This window comes from Drosophila mauritiana, chromosome 2L (assembly GCF_004382145.1).
Source record: "Drosophila mauritiana strain mau12 chromosome 2L, ASM438214v1, whole genome shotgun sequence".
NCBI classification, from domain to species: Eukaryota; Metazoa; Arthropoda; class Insecta; order Diptera; family Drosophilidae; genus Drosophila; species Drosophila mauritiana.
In genome coordinates this window covers 21,640,163-21,657,561 of record NC_046667.1, presented here as the reverse complement: position 1 = coordinate 21,657,561, position 17,399 = coordinate 21,640,163, and the positions used below count along the sequence as shown (strand labels likewise).

At 40.6% G+C, this 17,399-nt stretch overlaps 3 protein-coding genes across 6 annotated transcripts; 1 reads left to right on the top strand and 2 right to left on the bottom strand.

Annotated features, from left to right (window-relative positions):
* Window positions 1-5,487: 5,487 nt before the first annotated feature.
* On the bottom strand, window positions 5,488-7,218 carry LOC117150900 (RNA polymerase-associated protein RTF1 homolog). 2 transcript variants are annotated; one of them, XM_033318042.1, is made up of 2 exons: window positions 5,825-7,218; window positions 5,488-5,734 (listed from the first exon to the last, which is right to left on the bottom strand). In XM_033318042.1, the coding sequence occupies exons 1-2, from the start codon at window positions 7,027-7,029 to the stop codon at window positions 5,722-5,724; spliced, it is 1,218 nt and encodes a 405-aa protein (XP_033173933.1). In that variant the 5' UTR covers window positions 7,030-7,218; the 3' UTR covers window positions 5,488-5,721. The 2 variants fall into 2 exon arrangements, with proteins under 2 accessions (XP_033173933.1, XP_033173932.1); XM_033318041.1 differs by having other exon boundaries at window positions 5,489-5,734; window positions 5,784-7,218.
* A 3,636-nt stretch (window positions 7,219-10,854) lies between these two features.
* LOC117150889 (RNA polymerase-associated protein RTF1 homolog) lies at window positions 10,855-12,683 on the bottom strand. 2 transcript variants are annotated; one of them, XM_033318025.1, is made up of 2 exons: window positions 11,290-12,683; window positions 10,855-11,199 (listed from the first exon to the last, which is right to left on the bottom strand). In XM_033318025.1, the coding sequence occupies exons 1-2, from the start codon at window positions 12,492-12,494 to the stop codon at window positions 11,187-11,189; spliced, it is 1,218 nt and encodes a 405-aa protein (XP_033173916.1). In that variant the 5' UTR covers window positions 12,495-12,683; the 3' UTR covers window positions 10,855-11,186. The 2 variants fall into 2 exon arrangements, with proteins under 2 accessions (XP_033173916.1, XP_033173915.1); XM_033318024.1 differs by having other exon boundaries at window positions 10,861-11,199; window positions 11,249-12,683.
* Window positions 12,684-14,724: 2,041 nt separating this feature from the next.
* LOC117148051 lies at window positions 14,725-15,480 on the top strand. 2 transcript variants are annotated; one of them, XM_033315239.1, is made up of 2 exons: window positions 14,725-14,825; window positions 14,891-15,480. In XM_033315239.1, the coding sequence occupies exon 2, from the start codon at window positions 14,893-14,895 to the stop codon at window positions 15,367-15,369; it is 477 nt and encodes a 158-aa protein (XP_033171130.1). In that variant the 5' UTR covers window positions 14,725-14,825; window positions 14,891-14,892; the 3' UTR covers window positions 15,370-15,480. The 2 variants fall into 2 exon arrangements, with proteins under 2 accessions (XP_033171130.1, XP_033171140.1); XM_033315249.1 differs by having other exon boundaries at window positions 14,728-14,825; window positions 14,987-15,480.
* Window positions 15,481-17,399: the final 1,919 nt, after the last annotated feature.

Sequence of the window (17,399 nt, the reverse complement as noted above, 5' to 3'; positions counted from 1 at the left end):
AGTTCAGATAGCCGATTTGTCATAAGCAATCGAAATCCATTTGAAATTGTACATGCAATTCCGCAAGAGCCAAATTGGGGCGACGATAAAGAGAGAGAGAGAGAGAGAGAGAGAGAGAGAGAGAGAGAGAGAGGAAGAGAGAGAGAGAGCGACAGAAGCTGCCAGATGCCGACACAGTCAACACCTCGTAAAGTGCGATGGGCGCTGGAAGTTTGGGCTGGTTCAATGGCGGGCCCCTCCGCCTTCCACTTGTCAGCCAATGTGCCACGTCCTGGCGTGTCCTGCGCTTTCGAGTGTGGCTCAGTGTGTGTTTCTGCCCATTTACCGAGACCTGTGCCAGTGCCTGTGTATCGTTGATATGATAATTGGCATGAGGTAATAATCCACTTGGAAACGTTGGCAATCGTTTGTATCGCAATCACTGTCAAGCCGCCTGCGTCTGCTGCTCCCTTGTGCTGCTATCCAGTGTCCTGGCGCCATAAAGTATAATTTGCCAACCGTGTTCTCGTTGACTATTCGGCTCCTGGTGTTCCTGCTGGTCCTTCCGTCTCTTCCGCCATTGAACGGGCGACATATTAAATAACAATGAACTGCAATTGCCCAACGAGTCTCGTAATTCGTTTGTAATGCGTGCAGACGCACAGATTTTAAGTAGTCAGCAGGCACATGTCCTTCTGCAACTCCATTGTCATTTCCCCATCTTTCCTGCATCCATTCGCTGTACCGCCTTTTTCTGCCGCCTGCAATATCCACTCCATTGTCCTGGCTCATAATTTCTGATTTCCTAGTTCAGCTCGTTAGCCAGTTAAATTTAATCACTTTTCAAAATTGGTTCGGTCTGCTGGAGTATTTAAATCGGTTCCGCAATTTATGCGAAAATGAGTGCGACTCAAATGTTGTGGAAATGACAAACTAGCTCAATATAGTCCAATAAAAAGGACTACGTTTACCAATCATCTTCAAGGCGTCTAGCTTCAAACAAATTAGACAAATTGGCTGCTTAAGAGTTATTTTAGTAAGCAAAAACTCTTTTTGGTCGCGATTGTTTATGTATATAGTAAAATTGTTGTTATACCTTTGAGTCGAACTAATGTCCCGTCAGATGACTAAGGACAACGCTAAGAAATAAAAAATTATCGGAGAAATATTTGAATTTGAAATAATTGAAGTGGCCGGTTTGGACCACCCAAATACGTCACTATATATGTATTGTTATCACAACCCATAGGCCGGTCTGCTTTTTTAAAAGTGTGCAATCTCGGAAGCAGTGCCTTTCCTAATGGCCCATCTCACCCACGCACTCATGGACATTATCTGGGTAACTGGGATCTGATATTTGAGGAACTCCACTTCGGCGTCTCTCTTGTTCAATTTTGTTTTGCAGTCATTTGATGCGCATCACAGTTCTGTATGAAGCTTTTACATTTTTAAGCCAGTGAACATATATATTCTTGATCAGTACAACAGCAAAGTGCATAAAACCTTCCAAATGTCAAATATAGCCGGACTTATTTAGTCTAAAGGAAACGGCAGGACCTCTATATACCGAATGCTTGTGTTTTATCGAGTCGAACTTATGTCCCGTCAGTGGACTGCGGACAACGCTAAGAATAAAAATGATCGGGGAAATGATCTATTCTTTGACAAGTGCTGATTATGTGAATATGTCACTTAATGCCCGTTTGTTTATATTATTTCGGGAGCGATACAATGTATACAATGAGTGGATGTGGATTGTGCGGACTTTGCCACTCTGCATCTATTCATTATTTCTTTGGGCAGTGCTAATTATGTGAATATGTCACTATATATACCCGCAACAGCGGCAGGAGTAATCAAAAAACAAAGAAGTATACCCTTGATGTTATTGATCATATAGTGTTCAGTACACACCAGTTTTTTGACAATGTAAAATATTTTTGAATTTGACCCAAGTCTGACGATTACATAAATTATTTACGCGCGCACCGCCTGAAATAGTAACATTAAATTAATTCTTTGAAATCCTTCGCGGCTGGGTACGCGTATATTTTCTAAAATGCAAATTTTGGGATAACGATATTCAAAAAACACCATGAATCGAGTTCCCCCGACTATCAGATACCCGTTACTCAGCTAGCGGAAATGCGAACGCGAAATTGCATAATTGGGATATCGGGATATATCTGGGATATCGACAGATATTGGGGAATAAAATGGAAAAATATTTACAAATTGCTTAAAAATGTGGCGTGACCGGGAAGAGGCGTTGCCAAAATTGGCCACACAAAAATTAAAATCAAAAAATTTAATCAAATTGTGGCCATCGCAAAAATGTATTAGGGAAATTGATAAAAATTTACAAGACTACTAAAAAATTAAAAAAAATATAAAAACATTTTCAAAAGGCGCGGGCAAAAAGGTGTTGGGCGAATTTTGAGCGCTGTAGTGGGCGTGGCAACACTTAGAAACAAACGTTTACATACCTTTCAACGAATCTAGTATACCCTATACTCTTCGAGTAACGGGTATAATGAACGCTTCTATATTTCTCTAGTGGGTACTACGCTTTTTTTTCGGCCAGAAGAGACTTGAATACCCACCTCAGGCTCTGTCCTGTCATCACATAAATGGGGACTCGCAGGTTTAGAAAAGGACTCCTGCTTCAAGTCTCTTGGGTCCCGTAGCAAATCTACTCTATGGCTTTCGTGTTCGGCATTGTCGAGAGTTGTGCAGACGGTGTGAATTGCGTGTGACCGGCGCCTAAACCAGCATGGCTGTTGTATTGATGCTGCCCTGCCTGCTGTTTGTGCGATTTAAACGTCGCTTTACGGCGGCCCTCAAGTAATCGTGGGGTCGGCCTAGATTGTTCTCGGGTGTGGAAAAAGCACTTTTTAATTCTAATTAATTAGTTTTGATAATAACTTAATTCATTTTAATTTTAATTTTATATCTATAAGTCAGAGCTCCTACAGCAACAGTCAATACTTCCGGGAGGAAGAGGAAATCCATGATAAAACGAAGACACCCCACAAAAAAACTTCTGCTTATCAGTCAAAGCGGTCTTGCAGTATTTTCTCCGGAGACTCGCAAAACCAGGTTGCGTGGCTAATCCGAGTGCGGTATCCTTTCCTCCCTCCACTTTGCTCGGATTCAACTATTACCCCACATTTAACCCACAAAGACCGTGATGGGCGGCTTCTGGGCCCTAGCTCGTTTATTCGATCAAAAGTTACGAGCTCATCTTAGATTGGACATTAAATGGACACTAAAATATTTTCCTTTTGCACGCAGAGCTTCGAACAAGTCCAAAACAGGGATGGAACAAGCGAAATAAATGTCATGAAACAACACATTGACAGGCACATAAGAACGCTGGTTTTATGGTCCACAGATATGACCAAAATATATGATTACCATGTGTCCGGCAACATGCAAGCTCGTAAATAGGCATTTTCCCTGCTTTAGCTCTCATGAGCCCATGTCCCACCCCCAACTGCCACTTCGGACTATTTCCCCAGCCTTTTGGCATCGTCTTTTTTTCACTGCGGATTTTTGTGGCTCCGTCTTTGGTGATTTGGCAAGTGATCCAGGTGGGACTTCTAAGGAGGACAGTCACAGCCCGTAGGGCAATCGTAAAAATCAAAATAAAATGAAACTTATGCGAGATATTCGGGCATTGGAAACTTAGGACTTTTATGCTATGGGTCAGTGGCATGCATTTATAATAATGGGTTTTACATTTTAATGGAACCCACAGAGGAACCATGTGGCTTAGATCACCCAATTCGTTGAGCTTTATCGTGGGGCATATTTAATTTTTTTAGTCCTGCCGCTTATTAATAAAAGGATGTGGAAAAATGCAGTGCTTAGCATGGAACATTCAATGAAAATTATTTCAATATCTTCACAAGCCAAAAGTTAAGTTATGATAGCGCTGTCTATTGTCTTCAATGTACATACATACGTGGATAACAAAAATTGTATCACAATGGACCTGCGTCCGGAACTCTTCTTAGGTGGGTTTCGACAGTCTACGTCCTGAGTGTATGCTGATTTCTTCTATCTTATTCGGGCATTACGTGACCTGATTACGTTAGTCACACGCGACTGCTGGGGCTATGGGCATCGTGGGTTAATAGTTTTGCATCAGTGACCACCATTGCTGACAGGCTAGCTGGGAAGTGCAGGGATTCCGTTTTCTCCACTTTTTGGCTAGCACTACCTTATAGACCTTAATACGCTGCCGATACGATATTCGGCCTCAATGAAAACCGAAAAACAACATGATATTAAAAATGAGCACACAACTGTGGATGGGATGTTCCTTAAGCCAAACTCTTACAATATTTCCTGACATCTTCAGCGTTTTTAAATGGGCTAAATAGCTTTAATATTTCTACAATTACCTACAAAAGAAAAATTGATTCAGGGTATTTATGAATTCAATTTTGTCGCGAAACGAAAAATGTGCTAAATACTCAAAAACATTTTAGATATATTTTATTTTATGGAAAAATACTTTCGGGAATTAATTAAAAACATTGAATTTCTTTTTAAATTGGACTGGTTGATTTTTCATTGGAGTCCATTATCCACAGAAAATTGCCCGTTTTGTGGTTCTGTTTAGACAGATTCTTTGATCTCTGCGGTGCCTAGCAAAGATTTTTTGGAAAAATCCGTCAACACTGATAGTCAGTACGCAGGTCCTTTTTCCAAGCAGAATCATTTTGGTCTGTTCTCAGTTGCTTAGCGGCAACCTGAAATTGTGCCAACTTACGGCTTGATGAGAATTTCATTCGCTGCGGGATTTTATGACTGTAGCTGGGGGCAGCAAGGCGCTGGCAGAAGTGTCGAGGAGGTCAGTTAAATGATTCTGCATTATTTGTCGATTCCAGTCCATGCGCTTTGCTTTCGTCGGTGGCCTGCCATAAAAAGTCAATGCATGCGAAATGCTTGCGTGACGAGCTCAAAGCAGTCACCGCTTCAGCCAGGATTCGATTTCTTGCCCAGTTCGGTTGGTTTATTTGTTTATTCATCGAACTGGGCGAATCGTAAAAATTATGTTGATGAGTCATCAGTAAATGGTATTTATTTTATTGCCAGTCAAGCAGCCTTTGCCATCTTATCACCACACACACATTCACCTATGACCCAGCCGTGTAGATGATTCCAATTCCACTTGATACCAGGACTAGGAATGAGATGCTACTTGTATTATTAATGACGACACGCACTAGGAGATTGAGCGGACACAAATGTTTATTACAGAAGTTGCACTTATAGATCAGCGCTTTTTTAAGATTCGCGCTAAATTGGAGTGTTACCACATACAAATATTTAAATTATTCAAAATATGTAAGCTTAGAAATACCTTTGAAACAATAATGAGAACTTAATTACTATTATTTTTTTGTTTTTAACCCCAAATAGCACGCTGCAGTCGAGTGCAGGGCTTTTAGATATCAAACCATATCAAAAACATTTTGAAAACGATTTGCAAAAACGTATTATTATAAAGTAATTCCCCAAGGGGGTAGCTTTGCATTACACAGGGATATGGACTTCAAAAATACACTATCTGGTCGAGCACATTTTAAGTCGGCACTTCCAATTGCCGCTCGCGAAAGCGATAGAACTAGCGAACGGGTCAACAAAACATCAATAGATTGCACTGCCCGTGCAATCTAGCCTTTCATTATCTCGTCCCAAGGGCTATTGAACTTCACATTCGGGAAAATTTCATGAAAAGGAACTATAAGAAAATAGTATTACTTTCGTTACATCTAGTAAAAAGCCCTTACCCAATCCCGTGGTATCTAATTCAATATTAAAAGTGTTTAACCTTTGCAAATTGAGATCTTCCTCTGTCATTTTCTCCGTCTCCGTCTCAGCATCACCCTCTTTCTTTTGATTTTCCGTATGACTTTTGTTGACCATAGCTGAAGAATCCCCGCAATCTTCAAATGTTTCTTTAAATCGACTGCGACTGACGACAGCGCTTTTTTTGTATTTTCGTCGCATATACTTCTCCAGCTCATGTTGATCGGGCTTCGCGGTTCGCTTATCAAAGGACCTTTTGCCGCCGGAAGGCACACCCAACTCGTGCCTGTAAATGGTAGGCACATGAACCACGCGTGTAGAACTAAGGACTTGGTACCGATGCTGGCCAGATTTTTCGAGCTGGGTTCTGGGTTCCTCGTCGATCTCTAGGATTTTCTTCTCCAACACTTGCACTTTTTCCACGTCGTTCATACCCGCTGCCATATCACGCTCTATAATTAGACTAATTTTTCTGTAAGCGGCGTTCTGCTTTATACCAGCTTCTCTTTTGGCTTGAATCAGCTTCTCCACATCAGTTTCAGTGTACGAGTACTTACAGGCATTTTTTACCTGCACCTGTTTTTTGGCGATGTCATTAAGTGTTGGCAAAGTGCATCGATTGCGCAGATTGGTTTCCAACCACAACAAGAATTCCTTTTGTGTAATTGGCTGATTGGAAACCACGTCTATACGTGAATAACGCTTTTCGGAACCGCACCTCAAGACCAGGATCAGATTCGTACGCTTACCGTCTACCCGGTAGTCCTTTCTGTCCTGATGCAGAGCAATAGTTTCGTAGATGCAGTAGATTTTTCCGACATTTAGACGCACAAAGGATCCGATCACAGCCTCCGCGAAAATAGGTTTATCCAGTAAGTTCTTTATGTCGCTCCGTTTTAACACTGCTCGACTTAGCTGTTCCAGGTTGGACACGCGTTCTTCGCTTTCAACCTTCGTTTGCGGATCGTTTTGGGCTGCATTGTCTCTCTCACTGTTAGGCGAGGAATCGCCGGAATAAGTCTCCTTGACCTCGATATTTAGATCCGTATGCTTTTGTGTCTGGCAATCATTACTAGCCTTCGTCTGCTCTGCACGGTCTTCGGAACATTTTTCCTTGCTTAATTTATTGTTGCGAATTGCCAATAATCGCTCAAAAGCATGTGCTGTTTTGCCACCAGACTCCCGCTCTTTTGTGATCTTTCGTCTTGTCCGTGAGCGCTCATCCATTCTGCAATCCTCTCAGTGTCCCTGCGATGTCCCTGAGCTCTTTCCCAGCTTCAATGGAATGTTGAATACTCCTCCCACTCATAAATCGAGTTCGATCCAATTCACCGAGACTTTTGAAGAAATTTTGAGGTATCAGCTGTAACATGAATTTCAATTAGTTTTAGGCTGAGAAAATAGTACGCTTGTTCCATAGTATACTTGGTTCGAAAAAAATGTATGCCTAGCTTTTGTGACATTTGTATTAATCATTTAGGCAAACATTTGTATACCCGTTACTCGTAGATTAAAGAGTATACTAGAATCGTTGAAAAGTATGTATCATGCAGAAGGAAGCATTTCCGACTATATAAACTATATTCTTGATCAGAATCAATAGCCGTTCGATCTAGCCATGTCCGTCTGTCAGGATGAACGTCGAGATCTCAGGAACTATAAAAACTAGAAGGTTGAGATTCGGCATACTACAGATTCTGGAGACAAAGACGCTGCGCAAGTTTGTTGACCCAGGTTGCCACGCCCTTTTAAAAGATGTGTCGATATTTTTTCACATTCTTGTCTTGTAGTCTTGTAAATTTCTATCGATGTGCAAAAAAAGCTTTTTCCCACGCCCACTCTAACGCCCTAAAGCCACGAAACCGGTTACGCCCTAGCTGAATAACGGGTATCCGATACTCGGGGAACTCGACTATAGCATTATCTCTTGTTCCTGAACCATTACTTTAATGGCTTGCCGAAGCTAGATTCCTTCCATGTTTTATGCAAACCAAAATCTAAAGTTTCGCACATTTTCTCTTTAAAATAAACAACCTCCCGCCACCACCCACTTGAGCTCTTGTTTCCTTGTTTCCTTGTTTCCTGTGTTATGATTTTACCTAATTAACTACAAAATCAAAAACATTGCAATGCAGTGGTAGTCCTGCCATATCTGTTTTCATACAAAAAGCCATCAGAATCAGAGCCAAAAGCCCGCACCAACTTATACCTGCAACGCGAGGCAGATATGGATCCCGAACTAGTTGTGGAGCAGAAATGCGAACAGAACTTGAAGCTCTGGCTGACCACGATTCCTCGTTTCCCAGCCGTGAACACGTTCAACACGAACGGCGATTAGTTGCATTTGTTTATGAGTATGGATTTCGGATTTGTCTCCGGCTGTGCCAGGTGGCCCCACCATCCACCATTCCCCCGTCGCCGTAATGGGCGGGACAGCGCTAGCTTATTGCATTGTGGCGTGCGGGTGGGTAGCGAATACTCTGGACGAGTCGCTGCCCATCAGACAATTGGAAGGCTTCATACAGGGCTGTACTCAGCACACTGTGCCAAATCCAAATACAGTTTATGATAAGGAACGGCTGACCTACAGTTGGATGCAGATGATGATTGAGAGATGAGTTCAAGGAATCTTTGAATTTCTTACAGGTATGCCTTCAATTTAACGCAACTTATTTACTGTATGTTCCGATTCAAGGTATCTTTACCCACGGTTAACATCTCTGGCCGGCCCTTTCGGGGTTGATAAGGATGTGACTTCGTTTTCGCTCAAGCTTATCCACATTGTAAAGTAGACATTATGTTGATGCCCGCCTGGAACCTGGTCAAGTCATGTCCGTTGGGCTCGGGTGATATCGCACTTGGGACATCTGCCGAAGGTGGCGATAATATCCCTGAAATTATTTTCCGTTGGTGAAACGTTGACTGGCCGTCCTGGTCTTGGCCTTTGTTTTATTGTAATTGTTTCGCAGCTTGGGCCATTGTCATTGCCAACTTCGTGAACCTCCCCTGTCGCAGACTGGCGTCCCATCGCAGCCGGAACACATTAGTGGAAGATGGACACTTGGGAGCTGCGGGTTTCATGCTAAAGTTATTACATGACATTCTCTTTTTTCGAAAGTTGTGCCACTTGCAATTATACACTTATTCTGCAACATTCCGGGTGAAGTCGATGGGGTTGACAGCGAGCGTGTGTGTAAATGTGATTTTCGCATATTGGCCCTCCGAACTAATGGCTTCACTAACGATTGTAACCGTTGTCCTTAATGGCATCCTTTTGCGTATCACGCGCTTCGAGTTTAACCGATTTGCTTTGTGTGTCTTACGTCCCCCTAAAAAGGTACATTGGTCATGGGCTGGAAGATTAAAAGGATAGATCATTCCCTCTACCTTATTCTTTGTCATTTTTGTTAAAAGCCGTTTTGGTAATTACAAATTTTCCATAGAAACAAAAAGCTTGCATTTAAAATAAACATTTTTAGGGTGTTAATAAATCGCATTTCATATGAAAACTTGCTTATTAAATTTGTACATTAATTCCTTCCTTAAACCGCTCTTTACACACATCTCGACCATCGTTGTGTTCTAAACAAAATGCGCACAAATTTATTGTTAATAGAAAAAAGGATTGAGCCAATGAGGCACGCACATTAAGCCCTTTCCCATAATCGAAAAGCTGCAAAATATCCGAACTGCGGACTGGTGGCAATAGGGTTAAAGATGCCTATCTGGCCAGAGCTCTGGCCACAGCTCTGTAGACACTAGACACTCGTAAACATCTCTAATCATACGATATCGAAAAATAATCTCACAACGGAAATGGCATATTTAAAATGCCAACGGATTGCTGCGAGTTAACTTATAAAATCCAATGCCCACGAGGACTTCCAACTCGTTATAGCGGCGAAATCTCATCTCCTGCCTCCCTTTTCCTTCCCACCGACTGCACAACCGACCACACAGCATCTTCGGGCATCGTTTTGGGGGATTGTTAGTGTTTATTGCCTCAGATTAGTTTGTTTATTGTAATCCTCGTTATAAATTAAGCAAAACTTGTGCTTAAAAAGTTTTGGGAAGAAGCTGCGTCCTACGGTACCATTCAAAGAATTCCACAAGCATCCTCGTCCATTTTAATTGGCTAAATATATTCCCAAAGGCGTAAAGCGAACTTGAAGCAGATAATTGCAGCAAATGGTTTATGACCATTGCGACCATTTTTAAAATAATTAAGTAGGTGCCAGAATAGAGAGAAAAACCAGATGCTATAGTCGACTTCCCCGACTATCCGATACCCGTTACTCAGCTAGTAAAAATGCGAACGCGAAATTTCATATATCTATATATAGATATAGATATATTGGTAAATTAATTAAGAAATAAATGAGAAAACCATTTCAAAAGTGTGGGCGTGACAAAAAGTTTTTTTGGCAAATTGATATTAATTATACCCGTGACTCGTATAGTAAAAGGGTATAGTAGAATCGTGTAAAAGTATGTAACAGGCAGAAGGAAGCGTTTCCGACTATACAAAGTATATATATTCTTGATCAGGGTCAATAGCGAGTCGATCTATCCATGTCCGTCTGCCCGTATGAACGTCGAGATCTCAGGAACTATAAAAGATATAAGGTTTAGATTCAGCATACAGATTCTAGAGAAAAAAGCGAAAAATTGTTGACCCATGTTGTCACGCCCACTGCAACACCCACAAACCGCACAAAACTGGCACGCCCACACTTTTGAAAAACGTGTTGATATTTTTTCACATTTTTATGATTATGTAGTTACAAGATTACAATTATTAGTCTTGTAAATTTTTTCCCAATTTCTACCGATATTCTAAAAAAAATTTTAAATTCCTCGTTTAAACTTCCAGCTGAGTAACGGGTATCTGATAGTCGCGAAACTTGACTATAGCATTCTCTCTTATTTTATTTTGTTTGTTTTAGATATATTTTATAATATATCTAAATAAATATAAAATATAAAATATCTTTATTTGTTATGTTTCTTGGTTTAAATTGTATTGTACATTCGATCCGTCGAGAAAACGAAACAGATAGACTCCATAAACCACATTGACCCCATAAGGTATATATTTCCAATTTCCATCGATATTCATATCAAAAACATGAAAACGATTTGCAAAAACGTATTATTATAAAGTAATTCCCCAAGGGGGTAGCTTTGCATTACACAGGGATATGGACTTAAAAAATACACTATCTGGTCGAGCACATTTTAAGTCGGCACTTCCAATTGCCGCTCGCGAAAGCGATAGAACTAGCGAACGGGTCAACAAAACATCAATAGATTGCACTGCCCGTGCAATCTAGCCTTTCATTATCTCGTCCCAAGGGCTATTGAACTTCACATTCGGGAAAATTTCATGAAAAGGAACTATAAGAAAATAGTATTACTTTCGTTACATCTAGTAAAAAGCCCTTACCCAATCCCGTGGTATCTAATTCAATATTAAAAGTGTTTAACCTTTGCAAATTGAGATCTTCCTCTGTCATTTTCTCCGTCTCCGTCTCAGCATCACCCTCTTTCTTTTGATTTTCCGTATGACTTTTGTTGACCATAGCTGAAGAATCCCCGCAATCTTCAAATGTTTCTTTAAATCGACTGCGACTGACGACAGCGCTTTTTTTGTATTTTCGTCGCATATACTTCTCCAGCTCATGTTGATCGGGCTTCGCGGTTCGCTTATCAAAGGACCTTTTGCCGCCGGAAGGCACACCCAACTCGTGCCTGTAAATGGTAGGCACATGAACCACGCGTGTAGAACTAAGGACTTGGTACCGATGCTGGCCAGATTTTTCGAGCTGGGTTCTGGGTTCCTCGTCGATCTCTAGGATTTTCTTCTCCAACACTTGCACTTTTTCCACGTCGTTCATACCCGCTGCCATATCACGCTCTATAATTAGACTAATTTTTCTGTAAGCGGCGTTCTGCTTTATACCAGCTTCTCTTTTGGCTTGAATCAGCTTCTCCACATCAGTTTCAGTGTACGAGTACTTACAGGCATTTTTTACCTGCACCTGTTTTTTGGCGATGTCATTAAGTGTTGGCAAAGTGCATCGATTGCGCAGATTGGTTTCCAACCACAACAAGAATTCCTTTTGTGTAATTGGCTGATTGGAAACCACGTCTATACGTGAATAACGCTTTTCGGAACCGCACCTCAAGACCAGGATCAGATTCGTACGCTTACCGTCTACCCGGTAGTCCTTTCTGTCCTGATGCAGAGCAATAGTTTCGTAGATGCAGTAGATTTTTCCGACATTTAGACGCACAAAGGATCCGATCACAGCCTCCGCGAAAATAGGTTTATCCAGTAAGTTCTTTATGTCGCTCCGTTTTAACACTGCTCGACTTAGCTGTTCCAGGTTGGACACGCGTTCTTCGCTTTCAACCTTCGTTTGCGAATCGTTTTGGGCTGCATTGTCTCTCTCACTGTTAGGCGAGGAATCGCCGGAATAAGTCTCCTTGACCTCGATATTTAGATCCGTATGCTTTTGTGTCTGGCAATCATTACTAGCCTTCGTCTGCTCTGCACGGTCTTCGGAACATTTTTCCTTGCTTAATTTATTGTTGCGAATTGCCAATAATCGCTCAAAAGCATGTGCTGTTTTGCCACCAGACTCCCGCTCTTTTGTGATCTTTCGTCTTGTCCGTGAGCGCTCATCCATTCTGCAATCCTCTCAGTGTCCCTGCGATGTCCCTGAGCTCTTTCCCAGCTTCAATGGAATGTTGAATACTCCTCCCACTCATAAATCGAGTTCGATCCAATTCACCGAGACTTTTGAAGAAATTTTGAGGTATCAGCTGTAACATGAATTTCAATTAGTTTTAGGCTGAGAAAATAGTACGCTTGTTCCATAGTATACTTGGTTCGAAAAAAATGTATGCCTAGCTTTTGTGACATTTGTATTAATCATTTAGGCAAAAATTTGTATACCCGTTACTCGTAGATTAAAGAGTATACTAGAGTCGTTGAAAAGTATGTATCATGCAGAAGGAAGCATTTCCGACTATATAAACTATATTCTTGATCAGAATCAATAGTCGTTCGATCTAGCCATGTCCGTCTGTCAGGATGAACGTCGAGATCTCAGGAACTATAAAAACTAGAAGGTTGAGATTCGGCATACTACAGATTCTGGAGACAAAGACGCAGCGCAAGTTTGTTGACCCAGGTTGCCACGCCCACACTTTTAAAAGATGTGTTGATATATTTTTAAATTTGTAAATTTATAATCTACTGGTAAAATGCTACAGCCGAGTTCCCCGACAATTAGATACCCGTTAATCAGCTACTGGAAGTGCTCACGCGAAATTTAATTATTTTTGTGGGATATCGATAGATATTGGGAATAAAATGAGAAAACATTGATGAAATTGTTCAAAAGGACTAATAAATATAAGAAAAAACTAAAAAAACATCTTGCACAAGTGTGGGCGTGGCTGTATTGGGTGGTTTCAACAAACATGTGCTGCATGCATGTATCTGCAAGCTGCCTTCTGAATCCCAACATTGTACCTCTTACAGTTCCTGAGATATCGACCTTCATACGGACAAACAGACAGGCGGACAGAATGGGTTTCACTCAGCTATTCATCCATATCAGTAATATATTTACTTTATATGGTTGGAAACACTTCTTTCTGCCTGTTACGTACCTTTCAACAAATCTAGTATTCCTTTTTCTCTACGGGTGACTATCTATACTATCAGATACCTGTTACTCAACTTGTGGAAACGCGAACGCGAAAGGAAAAGCTCCCCTTTGCCTGTTACACTTTCAACTTTCCAACTTTTCAATCTTTTACTCTGCGAGTAACGGGTATAAAAAGCTTAATTGAAAATTCGATGCATTATTCAAAAATGCGAAATAGGTAGGCCTCACCAGGAACCATATTTCTATGAAATTTCGTTCAATACTAAAACTACCGGATATTCAGCCGGCAGTTTTTGTAATATTACAAATATGTTAAGTTCTCGCAGCTGTTCAGTGTTTCTCATCCAATTTGCTTCGCTCGACATCGGCAAATATGAGTTTTTATATTGGAATTCTTGGTGGCGGCTGTTCAATAAGGACAAAAAACCGTAATAAGCTAGAATCCACGACAGGTGAGGTGACTGAGTTAGCAGGGGGAAAAGTATATGCAAACATAAGTGCCTGGCGAGCAATACGACTATTCTTATTTGGCTAAATGACAAAACTTCATCAGAGTGAGCCTTGCGACTTCCTTGCTTTGATAAAATTCCAATTTTTTTTAGCGATGAGGGCTTTTGGCTGGGTATTGGATATCAATTGGATGTCTAACTGCAATTTAAAATGGCGGCACAATAAAATGGTATTGCTCTATAATAATTACACAGCAATTGCTTGCAAGAAACACTGACCTAAGTTAAAAGCAATGATTTCAAGTATTAGGAGCACGGAGTGGGCCAGGGGTGGTGCTCCGCATTCGAGGTGAGTGTGTTGGGGACGCGAGCACACAGTCAGTTGTTGTCGTATCTCCTGGATATGGCATGGGATTCGTATCCCCTCCACCTGGGTTTTCACTTGCGATTCAGTTTCGTTTCCATGTTGCAACTATAGCAACGACGACGACGTCATACGATTAACGTGAGCTGCATATTATTGGCTAATTTTCTAATTAAAATGATATTTATGCATTTTTTAGCTGACAGAATTAAACATTCAGTGCCAAAGCCAATTTTTACAGGCAAAGTGAACAATGAAGCACGTACTAACCTCTCCCATAAAGATATTGACATTACATATTACAAAAAATAAGGAGAAGGTATAAACCGAAGACTTCATAAACATGCTTTCGAGCTCCACGAGTCCCTAAAGTTTTCATTTAACTTGCCAACACAATACAAAAACTATTCTCCGACATAGCAAGCATTTTAAATTGCAGAAAACACATTGTTTTGTATATTTTAGCTTATTTATTCTAAATTTGTGCAGCTTATACTTGTTTACAATATCTACACGTTTACCGCGCAGGCAAGTCACTTGTAACTTCTATATAAATGCAATACCCGATTGTTAGCCAGTATCCCTTTCTAAAGAAATGACCAGTTCCACGCCTGTTCTCTTGGCCTTCGTGGTGCACATGGTGCTCCACACAACGCTCTTCATTCACCTAGATCCCGGTATATTTGCAGACACCCCCGTCTTTGGCAGCCAGTTATTCTATTTGTCAGTGATGGATCTGCTGGGCGACAGAGAGGTAATACCCACGCACTGGAGCAACATTCCGCGATGGGGAAAGTTCATCCTTGAGACCATTATCGCCATCCTTATTGGCGAAACATTGATGGTGGGGGTATGGCTATCCATGGAAACGCTTCTCGTCAACTTCATAGATGTTATAACCAATTGGTCGGGCCTGAGCCGCGGTACAAACACTACTTTCCTGGAGATCGGCACGATTTTATTGGGAGCTATCTTTTTAGTGATGGTGGGTGCCATTACAAACCGACCGGCCAAAGTTTGGAAACTGGCACAGCAGTCTTGGAGAATAATCACACAGAAAACATTTAAATAAGCAAAAGGACCCCTCTTTCCTTCTATTAATTTGGGATACCATTTCTACTTTATGTGCACTTTTTAACAAACGGGTACTCTAAAATATATTGGTCGTCTTTAATTTGAAGTACCCATCTCTTTTAGTTTTTCAGCTTTGTTCTATTCAACAGTGAAATAGTCAAATATAGTATCTGATATCTATGCACCCGAATGCTTTATGAAGCTCGCTTTTTAAAAAAGGATGCGATGCACCTTTGAAAATAGCACACACCATTAGTTGAGAACAACAGGTTTTTCTAATGTCTCGATTCGAAGCCTTAGGGCAATTAAATATGTCACGAATGGGAGCGGAAACTTGTAAGACATTTAACTGTTTTGGCGCGCGTAAATGGAATACGAGCGAAATAATTACCGTTGGAGAAAATGATTCCGAACAAATCATGTCTTACGGCTATTATACAAAAGGACATCCGTGATGCCTTAGACAAGAAAATTGGAGAAACATAAGCTGCAGTTGCGCTAAAGGTGTGGGTGTAATTAGAAACATTTGTGCCACCAAACAATTAACATAGAAGGTGGCTCGAATCAAAGAACAAGAACTCTGCGAAGAACACATGTGCGATTGACTCTCTTGGGCCATTGTGTAATAAAAAGCACTACTTATGCTTACTTAATGTATAACCTACAACACGAGACTCAACAAATTTAAGATAAGTGGGAAAAATTTGCACATCCGTTAAAGAAACATTCTTGTCATGCACAGCTATCAATAGTCAATCAATACAATGAAAACAGATAACGACCGAGGGGATGTGAGATATAGACAAGAAGGGTATATTATATTTACCCTTTGGTGTAATTTTGCTGGTGTCAAGGGCAAGTTGGCAACGTCTCCTTTTTTAGTGCCTTTGTGGATTGTATTGGCCAAAAAGGAGTTTTAGAGCGATTCTCGGTAATCATTTTTATGGCAGTACTAATAAGATACTTTTGAACAAGCGCCATATACGTATATATAAATCTATAGGGAAAATATTATGGATGTAAAATTAAGGGTTAGAAAGTTAGATCGGTGCTTAGCCCAGCCGTTTAGAAATTATACCCGTTACTCGTAGAGTAAAAGGCTATACTAGATTCTTTGAAAAGTATGTTGCGGGCAGATGAAAGGGTTTCCGACCATATAAGGTGATCTGGATCAATAGCCGGGTCGATCTGGCCATGTTCGTCTGTCCGAATACGCCTCGATCTCAGGAACTATAAAAGCTACAATCTTGAGATTAAGCATACATTCTATAGTTTGTTGATCCAAGTTGCAACGCAACAATTTTGAAAAAGGTCTTGATATCTTTTCATATTTTCCTTAGACTTGCAATTTTCTATCAATATGCGAAAAACATTAAATAAATAAATTTAAATAATTTTAAATTTGTTCTCATTTTATTCGCTAATATCAATCGATACCCCAGAAAAATTATGAAATTTCGTCTTTCTCAATTCCACTAGCTGAGTAACGGGTATCTTATAGCCGGGGAACTCGACTTTAGCATTCCCTCTTATTTAATATGAATTCAAATCAGATAAGTTTTTACGAGTTTCTATGCTGTAATTGTCCTGCCCAACAAGCAATGTAAACTTAGAAATGTTTGGAAAATATCTGGTAAATTCTTATCAGCAAAATAAACGTCTTTGAAGAACCATAAAATTTAATTTTTGAATCGATCGAAGGACTTAAAGAACTGGACTTAAATTTAATATCTACTTCTCAAACCCCTGAGCGTCGGTTAATTAGCCTTAACTGTTGTGGGCCATGACAAAGGGTATTATTGTACCTCTACGTGGAGTCGAGGTGCAATTCTTGCTGCACTCTACGTAAACACGCAGTCGATTACTTACGCATTTGCACTTGCCGCCAGAATTGAGATGAAATTGAGGTGGAAAAAAATGAAAACGCTGGTGCCAATAACGCTGGTATTGTAACGACTGCGTCTATAACGCATACCCCGCTAAAACGTTAATGCGGCGCAGTTTTATTTGAATATAAATCTTGTTCGT